General features: G+C 41.5%; 1 protein-coding gene across 2 annotated transcripts in view; it reads left to right on the top strand.

The window, feature by feature from the left end:
* The window catches only part of RSU1 (Ras suppressor protein 1), a 118,049-nt gene that overhangs the window by 39,826 nt on the left and 65,649 nt on the right, over positions 1–12,574 (top strand). For both annotated transcript variants that reach the window (XM_050915648.1, XM_050915649.1), the window contains exon 8: positions 11,389–11,521. In XM_050915648.1, coding sequence (XP_050771605.1) covers positions 11,389–11,521 — 133 coding nt within the window. The remainder of the gene's footprint in view (positions 1–11,388; positions 11,522–12,574) is intronic.

Below are 12,574 nucleotides of genomic sequence, written 5' to 3'. Positions count from 1 at the left end.
TGGCATTTTTTTCCCTAGCATTTAAAAGGTTATGTGCTGCATTGCGAGACAAATAAATCATGATTCACTGCAACAACAGAGTTGCAGTCAGTTATATAAATTGCCAAGGAAGCACTAAATCTGTCACTTCGTGTATTCTGACCATTTAACAATTGGAACGGTGTTTGGAAAGAAAGCCGAGTAGAAACAAGAACCGTGTAAAGTGGCAGATGCGATTAGTAAGATCAATGACTGTTTTAAGTTCATTGTATGGTCATCTGGGTGGACCTATATATGCCACATAAAAGACTTTCTTAGCGGAGTCAGGAGTGTAAGAGTAGTATAGGGTACGGAATATTGACAAAGTTGTAGCTAAATGTAAATAGCCACCCAGAGAATGTAACTAGCTTATCTGTAGGTTTGCGGTTTTGAAGTGAAAATAAATGGCATGATTTTTAAAACCCAGATTCTAATGTTGACTGTGTTCGTTACCCTGCCGCCAACACACTTGTGCGTGCACGTACACGGAGCTCACTCATGTTTATGCATATGGGAAGAACCGTGATTTTTAAGGATGCATTTTCAATTACCGTCCTCTTTTTCCAAAACCGAATGTTGGCATCAGTGGCTTTTAAGTATACTATTCAATACTGTTCTAGTTTATCAAATAATTTCCTCAGGTAAAGGGAGACACTATCAAAACTGTGAAGTTAGATACATACTTGAAAAGTAGAAAATTCAAGCTCTTTAAAAAAGAAAAAAAAACCTGGATGGGGTAAGTAGCCATGTTCCTTTTTAAGGAGAGTGAAACATTTTGTAAATTAAATCTGTATGTCAGGACGGCTAAGTAATTCTTTCATAATTTTTTAGTTTTGAACAGCTAAATTATCTTCTATGGATAAAGGATTGGCTTTAAATAGAAAGTTCAAGGAATCCTGCCGAAAGTCTCAATAATTCCATCACAGGAAGACATTTTAAAATTTAGGCTTTTGAAATGACTCTAGAATTTGTGAGTGAATATTATATTACTCAAAGTAGTTGCTGCAGTTGTTTGTTCAAGTTAATATTAATCGAAATAGCAGTTTACTTAGGTAATTATAACAGGCATGTGCAAACGTAGGAATCACTTATTTCACAAAAGATATTTCTTTTCTAAATATACTTGATCTAAATGCCAAGATTTTCTTATTTCAGTATAAACTGTCACTGCACTCTACCTGTGTCACAACACAGCACTGCTCAAACCTGCAAATATAGGTCTGTGGTGCTTGTTGGAAGCCTGAACATCCTGGGGTTCTTTGGACACCAGGTCTGAGCACTGGAACAACTAATTGATACCTTGCAATTTTAAAAAAATTACCTGTTTCTACTTTTGGAACTCAGGCAAAGGTGGTGTAAGAAAGTAAGGAGCTTTACTAAACTTCCCAGTGGATAAACAAAATAACTTGTTTTCTAGGACTACTGATATAGCAGTTAGTAGTTAAGGAATAACAGGAAAATATACCTGACAAGATAGGTCACGGACAGAGTATTTATGTAAGAAAAGCATCTCTGAAAATTTGTGAATATTCTAATTGTGTTTCTCATTTTAGGCTCATTTTAAGTTAAAAAATGAAAAAAACACCACCACCAAAACCCACCACTTTTTATGTAGTTAGAAACCAGGCTGATTCCACAGGGAACTTGATGCGAGTTAAGGTGTATGGGAAGAGATGACAACTCTGCAGTTTCATTATACACAGAAAGATGTTTTCTATAGCCTATCATTTAGATTTACACCACAGGCATTGATTTCCTTACAGTGCTCTAATTCTTACCAAACTTCCCAAGATTCAGATTTGATCTTACATTGGTTTTTAAAATATGCAAGTCCTACTGTCACTTCTCAGATGACTACAGTGTGTGTGTAGGCTTTCCTAATGTTGACTGTACTCTGATTATAAGTACCATCAGCATAATAATGATGTTTCTGTCAGCAAATATTTCATCTGTTCTGTTGGAGCTGTGGTAGGTAGGAGTACTGTAATTAGAGCCAATCTGAGCAAATGTTATATTTGTTGTTAAATATGGTTCATTTTACGTGTTTCACAGTACTTAAAAGTGGTTTCGCTTTTCTGAGTACTTGGCAACCTGTGTTTGAATGGAAGTTTCAAAGATGCAGGGCAAAAGCAATACAGTGAATCCTTTTTAAACTCATATTTTTAAATTAACGAGATTTTGGTCTGATAGGGACCCTTCAAAGAGCGAATGCTCTGTTGAATTCCCGTGTAATTGAGAATCCCAGGGGAGTTTCTGAGGTTGGAAAAAATGTGCAATATATTTCAAAATAAATTGGGATGCTGATCCTCTAAGCCTGTAATACTTCCTATGCCATTAAAATGTCTTTGATGTTAAACTACTTTGACATCACGTTAATTCCCTTTGTTCCAAAAACTGTCTGCCGTGTACTGTGTTTCTTGGGTTTCTTCACTGGGAACACTTAGCAGTGACTGTTGGTTTGCCCCTCGAGATCCCAGTCAGCGCCGGACATTTGTTACACAGAGCAGTGAAGGAAATGGTATTTCCAGCACAACATGTCACCTTTCAAATAAGGAAATTGGTGAAACTTAGCAATACTTGTAGGTCTTCTAGTAAATGGTCTCTCTCTTACATTAGGAACGTGGGAGAAATGAATTTAATCGAGTCATAAGTAATTTGAAATAATTTTAGAAAGAATATAGGAAACATTTTGAAGTAATTTCTTGGATTTTTGTCAAAAAGCTATTTCTTCTGCCGTTCCCCTTAGCTACCCACACGACGGCATCAGCCGGGCTGGTTGCCTTGGTACCTGAAGGCTGTGTGTGGTGGAGTTTGACTGTTGAACAGCATGATTTGTCATGTGGAAGTACACGCCATTAGCAGAGTGTTGTTGGGCTAGGAGTGCCTTGTGTGCTGCACTGAATAAGTTCCTGTTTTGTGGCTTTCATCCGTGAATGTTAATACTATTTACTCTTTCTACTAGTTGTCCTGCTAAGGTTAGGTTTGTTGGGTGGAGTGATGGTAGAAATTGCCAGGGCTCTCCCCTTGTTCCCATAGAATTAGCCACTCCTCCTGTCACCTGAATATGGAAATGTGAGTTTGCCCAGCCAAGTTAGGTCTATATTCTGCCTGGACTTAATACCTGAAATGTGGTTTAAGGGAGAGGTTCGGCATTTCATCCGTTCTGTTGTCTCTCCCAGGCTTCATCTTCAGTCCTGACACATTCTGGAGTGCAAGTCTCCTCGTGCCAGACTCCCCGTTACACTTTGGTATAATGATTCTGGCTGACCTTTGCTATGATGCTGGAATTTCGTATAAATATCTCAGGACTAAATTCACTTTGTTTTAAACTCTCTTCTATGAAAGGTTGAGGTAGGACAGTGCTGGAGAGTAAAATCCTCTTCCCGTAGAATTGTAATAGTGGTAGCTGAGGCAATACCAGTTTGCCCTGTATCACTTCACCTTTATGTCAAGGGTACGGAATTCAAGATTTAGTTGGTCTGCTTTTACTTTATTTCAGCTGTGGTCATTTTGCTAAGAGTTGAAGCAAATGGAGTAGCTATTCTGGGATCACACAGAATAATCAGAGTCTTTATTTAACCTATCAAAGGGAAGAGTAAGAGAAGACTTAGCTGCTGATCCTCAGTAATTCCATGAGAAGAAAGCACAGGTCATCTTTCTCCCTTATAGATGGGCAGAAGAAGCAGCAGTGTTTGAGAACTAAGGCAGCTCAGTTCAGCACTGAAATAAAGAATGCATTTTAACAGTGTTGAACCATTTGAACAAGACACCACTGGCAGAGTCTCCATCTCCTGATGTTTTTCAGACCAGATGTTTTTCTGTTTGAAATGTCTTTGTTAAACTCTTCAGTTACTGAACTGACACAGAGATCTACTGTTAGATGTATTCAAGTGAACATCCAAGTTGGGGTCTAATCTCAGAACTCATTATTGGAAATTCTCATTTACATCTAAGAAGTTGTTAGAATAATGCGTGATGTTACAGTATCTGCACTCCTGTTTTCTGTCCCTGAAAATAATTGTAAAACCGAGGATGGGCTTAGGCTTCAGTGTTTGGCTTTCAGATTGCTTGTTCAGCCTTCTCTTACCCTGGGGCTTCCCATCCGACGCTCACAGGTGAGGCTGCAGGCATTCCCATCTGTGTGGTCAGGTAAGCAGTCAGAGGAAGATTTCCAGCCTGCTTCCGTCTGATGGATGCTCTGGAGTATCTGTTTGGTTTATTTGTATGTACTGAATCTGACTTCTTGTTATTTGAGACTTGAACCTTTTCCTCTGTTACATAAAACCACCACAAATGCTGTTTCGGGGTTCTCTGAAGTGCTGGTGGCTCCAAGTGATACTGTTAGACCTTCTCCAGTACAAGAATGTAGGGGCGAGAGGGCAAAAGTGTTGCTGGGATCGATCTTTTGGAGGCGCTCCAGTCTAGGTTTAGATTTACTAGTTGTTTTCTTTTAGTGCATAGAAATTCATCAATAAGCAAATGTATATTTTTGACATATGCTATGGAGCTGTAGATTTATTTATCATACTGCATATTTCTGTGAATATTTCTGCTGGTTCCAAAAAGATTGAGTCACGCTTCACTTATGTATAAGAAGTCTTTGCTCTCTGTTGTCTTACTGCTCCTTTATAACTACTGTTTAAATCTACTCTCTTCTGTTGCTAATCCTTCAAAAGTGATAGAGGTCTTCAAAGCAGAGATGATCTTACTTGTTTATAGGAATGATATGAATTACCGATGCACAGCTTACATGTGCTTAAGATTGGTGTAAAAATCGTTTGCTTTTGATAACACTTTGTGGCATAGAAATCAGTATATATTTTCATTTTTTTACATAGATTAAGACATCATTCACAATTAATTGCTTTGGTATCATTTTTATGACATAATAGTAATGATATTTCTTCCACCTCCATGCTTAAACCAATCTCTCTATGGAGACAAAGCACATGCCACAAAAGTAATAAAAATTATAAGCCCTGTAGTGTAAAGCAAATCTAAAACAAGCATATAAAACATATAACCTAAGTTTAAATTTAGTGTAGTGGATTGATCCCTTACTTAGCGTTTAATAAAACAGGATTCAAGGGTATTTATATCTAAATAAAGAAATAAAACTAATTTTATTCCTCCTGTCCTTATGTGCGACAGTGAGAGAGTAAGACCTTTGCGTTGTAAAGGGAAAGAACATTTAAATTGCAGTCTTAAGAGGAGTTGCTAAAAGGGATGTGTTGCAGCCTGAGGACTCTCCTTGAGGTCAGTGCAGTAGAGCGTAGGCTGGAAAGGCAGTCAGAGTATCAATGGGATGCAGATGTGAAACTCAACAGTATACAGGCTAAAAATTATTTCCATTGATTTTAATGAAGCTCCACTAGGGATGAATTTAAACCATTACAAAGAAGCGTTGATCTGGTATTTTACAGCTAGGATCATGTTTCTTACGCTGAATGCCAATGTTCACTTCTCAAATGTCAGAGTTGTTTAATTACTTTATCTCACCTTTTAATTTTTGAAAGTATTTAAAGTGTTGCCAGGGGGCATTTGAGTGGAAAGGACAAGTCAGGTTTGTGTTCATTCTGTTTTCTTTTGTTTGCATTGAAGTAATGCCTGTGTACACGAGTCATACCTTACTATACCTTAAGTATACATACATTGGGTAAATATTATACACTCCGTATATCATATGTCACGAGAGGATGAGGGGCTTATAGTTGCATAGAAGAGGTGCTTGCAGGCTGGATCTAATGGACAGGAGGAGCCTGGGAAGTCTGGAGACACCCTTGGTCAAAGTGATAGGTAGCGTTATCACTGGCTCTGACACTTACTTTCTGCAAACATGACTGCAGGAGGCAGCATTTTATTTGCTTTTATGAGCTCTTTTCTGACCTTTGCAGGCAGTTGAGCAAAATATGAATGTTCACACAAACCACTTTTTATTTCAACAGCACTGAAGGAAAATAACAAGAAACTGTCATGTTTTAGATCAAATGCAGGATAGATTTATTAAGGGAGGTGCAGGGAAACTGTAGCTGCCTTTTCCCTTTAATGTCACTCAGGATGGGGTGTGCCCACTGTCATACGAGATGTCCCTTCTGTCCACCCATGGCTGTGGGAGCTCTGAATTTAAGCAGTGACAAATGGTATTTTCAGTCAATGGATGGCATAAGTTCAAATACATTCAAATTAAAAATATGCGTACTTTGATTTTGTCCTTGAATTTTCAAAGGTTTATTTTCATGTAGAATTATTTACTGTAGCTTCCAGGTGGCAGCTAACAAGATTTGGGCAGCAGGCAGTTTTCAGGTCTGCACAGCTTACTAGTTGGGCATAGGAACAATTTGTTTTTAAGGTGGGTTAAACACAGAAGTTCAGTCACACTAATCCAATCAAACTTAATGAATGGTTCAGCATCGTCTTTAGATACAATGAGTGCTGAGACAGAATAAAAAAAAGCCAAGATCAGGTATTTCTAAGACCACACAGCTGGCTTCTTTTAGGTGGCTTTTGGTCATTCTGTGCAGGTTGTCCACAGCAGTCAGCTGTTAGACCTTTATCTCTGCTCTTCTCTTTTCCAGACTCTGTTCTCTTTTCAGTGTCTGCTTGCTGGTAGCAGCATATGTCCACTTTGCATTCTTCCTAGCTGGAAATCTATGTCTGTTCAAGATAGAAAGCTTAAAAAAATATCCTTCAGGCTTAGAATTTAGAAGGTTCTTTAAGCATGTTAGACCTGGGTTCTGGGATATTAGTTTTGATTATTTATTTATTTATAAGAATAATTTAAAAAGTGCTCAAAAATAATTTGAAAAACATTTCTGTGGTCTAGGAAAGGGGCTGTGCTGACTAGTCTTAAAGATAACCTTCTCCTCCTCTCTTACCAGATGCATGTGATTGTAATGCATTGCAGTGGAGTTGATCTCTCAGTATGGCAAAATAGCAAGAACCTTAAGTCCATTATGAAGAAATACAATTTTAGTCTACTGGTGTGTTGGGTTTTTGTGGCAGGGGTTTGTGTAGCGGGGAAGGGGCTACAGGGGTGGCTCCTGTGAGGAGCTACTAGGAGCTTCCCCAGCTCCAAGTCAGACCCACTGCTGGCCAAGGCCAAGCCCATCAGCGACGGTGGTAGTGCCTCTGTGATAGCATGTTTAAGAAGGGAAGAAAGACTGATGAAAAACCTGCAGCGGAGAGAGGAGTGGGATGTGAGAGAAAAACAACCATGCAGACACTGAGGTCAGTGAAGAAGGAGAAGGGAGGAGGTGCACCAGTACAGAGATGCCGCTGCAGCGCATGGAGGACCCCATGCCGGAGCAGGTGGCTGGGCCCGGAAAAGGCCATGACTCTGTGGGAAAGCCCACGCTGGAGCGGTTCATGGCGGACTGCAGCCCGTGGAAAGGACTTGCGTTGGAGAAGCTCTGGAGGGCTGACCCCTGTGAGAGGGACCCCATGCTGGAGCAGGGGAAGAGTGTGAGGAGTCCTCCCTCCAAGGAGGAAGGAGCGGCAGAAACAACGTGTGACAAACTGACTGCAGCCCCCGTTCCTGCCCCTCTGCGCTCCTGAGGGGGGAGGAGGTAGAGGAATCGGGAGCAAAGCTGAGCCCAGGAAGAAGGGAGGTGGGGGGGGAAGATGTGTTTTTAAGATATGGTTCTATTTCTCATTATCCTACTCTGATTGGTAGGATTGGTAACAAATTAAATTGATTTATTTTTTTCCGTAAGTTGAGTCAGTTTTTTGCCTGTGACCATAATTGGTGAGTGATCCCTCCCCTGTCCTGGTCTCGACTCACAAGCCTTTTTGTTGTATTTTCTCTCCCCATCCTACCGAGGGGTAGCAGTGGGTGAGCGGCTGCATGGTGCTTTGTTGCCGGCTGGGCCTAAACCACAACAACTGGTTATGCCAAATTTTAGAGACGATAAATATTTTTTAATAGGCTGATGTGCATGGAAAGAACAAACCAGCAATGACCAATGCAATCTCCAACCCTAATATATTTTGTGATTGAATCTTCAGTACTGGATTTTTACTAGAGGCAATTTTGTATTTTGCTTACTAAAAATATCCAAGGGATTTGATGTGATCTGTGTAGCAGAACAGTATATAAATTTCCTAAAGGTCTGGGGATAGTGTTCTGCTGATGCTGCTGTTAGACAATATGCATGAAGGCACATCTGCCATGGCTTTTTCCCTGGCCCATGGCTCTAGTGCTGCAGGGATGGAATAACAGCATTTCTTAGCACAGCACTGCTGTAAAAGCAGTCTAGGCAAGGAGACTGTTGGGGGTGGGAGGGAACAGGGACACATCTTGTAAGGTGTCCAGTTGCACAGCACTCCTGCAGTGAGCCTGGTACCAGAGTGATTGCTTCAGGCGGGTTTGAGCATCTCTTCCGTGCTGCTGGGTTCGTCTTGGTGCACTGGGGCAGAAGTGTTCATGCAGGGCTCCCATGTGTTTGGTTACCCCAGCATGTACTGTTTCTGAGATGTTACTGAGACTTTGGCCTTGTGCTTGGGACTCCTGGATGTCCTGCAGCTGGAGCAGAATTAGGTAAGCCCTCAATTCACGGATGGTTTAGCTGTAAGCACGGAAAGGACACCAGGATATGGCCCCAAGCAATGTATGGTGATGCAGGAGTGACACGTTTCCATCCTGTCTCAGTTTTAATTATACAGCTTCTTTGTTCTCAAGTGGCTTGCCTTGTGACAGGAGTGTTAGACTCTGTTTCCTCCCTAGTGCTGATAAGGTGGGGCAGGCTCACTGTGACTTCTGATCCTGCTTAATTTTCTGCCCATCTCTGTCCTTCATTTCCAGATGGAAATTTCGGTATCAAACGGGGAGGAGTTTAAAGCGTCAGGTGCCCTGTCCTTCCTGCTGTCTGTGAGGCAGCCCTCCTTTACTCCTTTGCGGAGGAGCACCTGCTCTCTGCCTGGTGCTTGCCATGAGGACAGATGGGTGGTTCCTTTTCACACTACAACACTTGATTAAATTCTTCAATTAAAAGCCTGGGCTATGAGGTGGCAGCTGACCTCTTGCTCCAGCTGTAGGCGGCTGGTGGGATGGGCTGCCAGGCCAGCTGCTGGCAGCAGGGCTCCCAGAGGGAAGTCCTGGGCAGGGAGGGGGTGGATTTCAGTGTGGATGCTGGACTTCCGGGTGCCCCGATTTCCTCTGTAATTAGATTAATTTTACCCGTAGGGCCTCTGCCTGCCTCTTCCCTCTGAAGGTAAAAAGTAATATCTGTACCTGCCCCCAGTGTGTTTTGGGGAAGAACAGAAGATGGAGGAAAATGAAGTGATTACTCTGGCATGGGGTCTTACAGTTCATTTTGCTTGAGCAGTCCTCTTTTTGCTGTAAGATTTCTTTGGCTTTAGTAGAATAGTATTTATTACAATTAATTACATTTAAATGGGCCATGTGGTATTTGGAATGGAAGTGGGCACACTGCGCTGCGGGGATGGAAACATACAGCAGTGTTGCCTGGGCGGTAAATTTCTGACACAGCTCGGGACAAGAGGATTCAGCTGAGACCCTGGCTATTGAGATTTTGGGAATGTGTGACTTATTCCTGTAAGCAACACTGAATTTGACCCATGATGGGACCAAGCTTGCCTCCCTAAATTTAACTATTTTTATTAGTTGTACACAGATTGGTCATTTTACCTTGATGCAGTACTTGCAGAGCTGCAATTACAAGTGAGTGCTTACAGCGTTGGTAGTTTTGGAGAGCAATGTATGTGGTTTTTTTGCAGGTAATAAAATGGAAAATCCAATTTGCAATTGCAAAGCAAGCCCCTGAGTGACACATGATCTTCATAGCAGTACCGGTCAGAGGGTTACGGCTAATCACCGTGCTGGCTTGCTTCCCTGGTGGCCTGTGCCTGAAAACTGAATAGCGAGCAGCGTGAGCCTGCGCCTTGAGCCAGCATAGATTTAGACACACCAGTTTGTAGCTTATTAGGTCCTCTTTGTCACAGTACTTAATCCTGCTTCCTGATCCTTGTTAGAACAGGGCTGCTGAGTCCCTTAATAAAGGAGATGGGTGCGAGGCTCCTAACGAGGCGCACTGAAGCGTGAGGCAGCGAGGGCAATTGCTGCCTGACTGACAGAGGGGTGAAATGCTCCCTGCCTGTTGTTATTTCAAATGAATAGGCCTCAAACAGCTGACAGATGAGCTTGCTAGGGTAATGGTAACTTGTTGATAGGCGGATATGAGATGCATGACATCTTTTCACAGGGTATCGTGGTCTGTCTTCACTCTGATTGTGTTAACCCTTTTTACGGAGAGAAGTGCATCAAGGATTAGCTGTAATGTAGAACATGCAACCGAAATGGCCAGCAAGCACACGGCTTGCAGCAGCTCCCATAGCATGCATGTGTGTTTATGCAGCTTACATAAGTGCCTTTAATTTTGAAAAGCTAGCACATCAAGTTGATTTCAGATTTCTCTGACAGCTTGGCTCAGTTTTCAAAACCTTGTAATGTTTTGGTTTGTTTCCCACAGTTAAAGATTATTTTATTTTTTTTATTTGTTACTTTAGATTTCCAGGGGGAGGGTAGGCCTCTCTTCATCGTAAAATTCACAAAAATAAATGTAAAATGTAGCACAGTTTTCTTGATTTAAAGAACACAAGAAAATATTTCAGTGGCTAGACCATCCTGGAATTCAGCCTGTTGTATTCATAGTCATGAGGAGTTCCAGTAGAGCATGTACTGTTTTCATTTTGGGTGGTAAACATTTACAAAATGAACAAACAAACAAACAAACCTCAAGCAAACCCCTAGTAGGTCTCTTAAGTCTTCCTGTCAACAGCATAGGTAAAACTGGCATGTTGCAAGAATAATGCTTTTGTTTGTTTTTCTCAGTATAGAGAACTATAACCACAGCTCAGTGGTAGGATCTTGGTACAAACAACACGTTGGGTACTGGGAAGGCAAAAAGCCGATTGGGCATCGCTTGTTGACATTAGGCTGGGAGCAGTGATCGAGAAATGCTTTGCAGTGCTAAGCTTCAGCAGAGCAAACTCCTGCCACAGTGTCATTCTCCTTTCATTCCTGCAAGCCATGGTGGAGAGGGCCCAACACCTAAGCACTGTTAAGCCCTGCGTAAAACTAATTTGATGAATAAATATTATATGCAATGGGCTGAGTTCAATCCTGCTGTGCAATATGTAGTAGCACTGAAATGAATAGGGTGGAACTGCATCTATCATGGTGGGAACTACTATGTCCTCCTATTCCTCTCTGCTAAGACTGAAATACTTGCTTTTATTATGGTTGTACTCTGTGAAACAAAGGAAAAGTTTTATACTCACAGCAAGATATTTCTTTCAAATTTCTCATATTTCAAATTTTTTTCATATGCTGTTTTGTTTAATCCCTTTCAGGTAATTTGGATTTGACTGGTCAAAAACAAGTCTTCAAAGCAGAGAACAATCCTTGGGTTACCCCTATTGCTGACCAGTTCCAGCTGGGAGTATCTCATGTTTTTGAATACATTCGTTCAGAAACATATAAATAGTAAGTATTACATGTCACTTATATACTGTAGCTATGTTGGGTTTTTTTTTCCTGTAGTGTGTTTGGGAAAGTGTTATCAGCTACACCCTTCTTTCATAATCCATGCAGTAGCTTGGTATTCAGGGCAAGTATGCAAACCTGTACATTTATATTAAGGAATTTTGCTGACAAGAAGGTAAATAAACATGATTTAGACATGTTAGGAAACCACAAAGACTGTTTGATATTGTCTTGCACTTGTTCATTTCTAAGAGCTATTAAGTAACTTGAGAGATGTAAAAAAGCAAGCATTACAAGGCTTTGAGAAGTACTAATTTTAAGTATGTACAGTAAGGTTTTATAGATTGACGTAGATATTTGTTAATGCTTTTGGATGCCCGTTGTTATGTTTTGAAAGAGATGTCCAGAATTCAAACCTGTTTTGATCTGGACTGGTTTACAAAACTCTGCAACCCTGGTAATTCAAATTATAGAATCATAGAATGGTTTGGGTTGAAAGGGACCTTAAAGATCATCTGGTTCCAACCCCCCTGCCATGGTCAGGGACACCTTCCACTAGATCATGTTGCTCAAAGCCCCATCCAACCTGGCCTTGGACACTTCCAGGGAGGGGGCATCCACAACCTCTCTGGGCAACCTGTTCCAGTGCCTCACCACCCTCACAGTAAAGAATGTCTTCCTAATATCCAATCTAAATCTACCCTCTATCAGTTTAAAACCTTTACCCCTCGTCCTATCACTACGCTTCCTGATAAAGAGTCCCTCCCCATCTTTCCTGTAGGCCCCCTTTAAGTACTGAAAGGCCGCTATAAGGTCTCCCTGGAGCCCTCTCTAGGCTAAACAACCCCAACTCTCTCAGCCTGTGCTCACAGGGGAGGTGCTGCAGCCCCCTGGTCATCTTCGTGGCCCTCCTCTGGACCTGCTCGAGCAGGTCCATGTCTTTCTTATGCTGGGGGCCCTAGAGCTGAACACAGTACTCCGGGTGGGGTCTCACGAGAGCGGAATACAGGTACTCGTGCTTTCTTCAACAGTGTAACAGGAAAAAAATAAACC

This window comes from Gymnogyps californianus, chromosome 2 (assembly GCF_018139145.2).
Source record: "Gymnogyps californianus isolate 813 chromosome 2, ASM1813914v2, whole genome shotgun sequence".
Taxonomy (NCBI): Eukaryota; Metazoa; Chordata; class Aves; order Accipitriformes; family Cathartidae; genus Gymnogyps; species Gymnogyps californianus.
The sequence above is the reverse complement of the archived record's forward strand: the minus strand, read 5'-3'. Positions and strand labels throughout refer to the sequence as shown.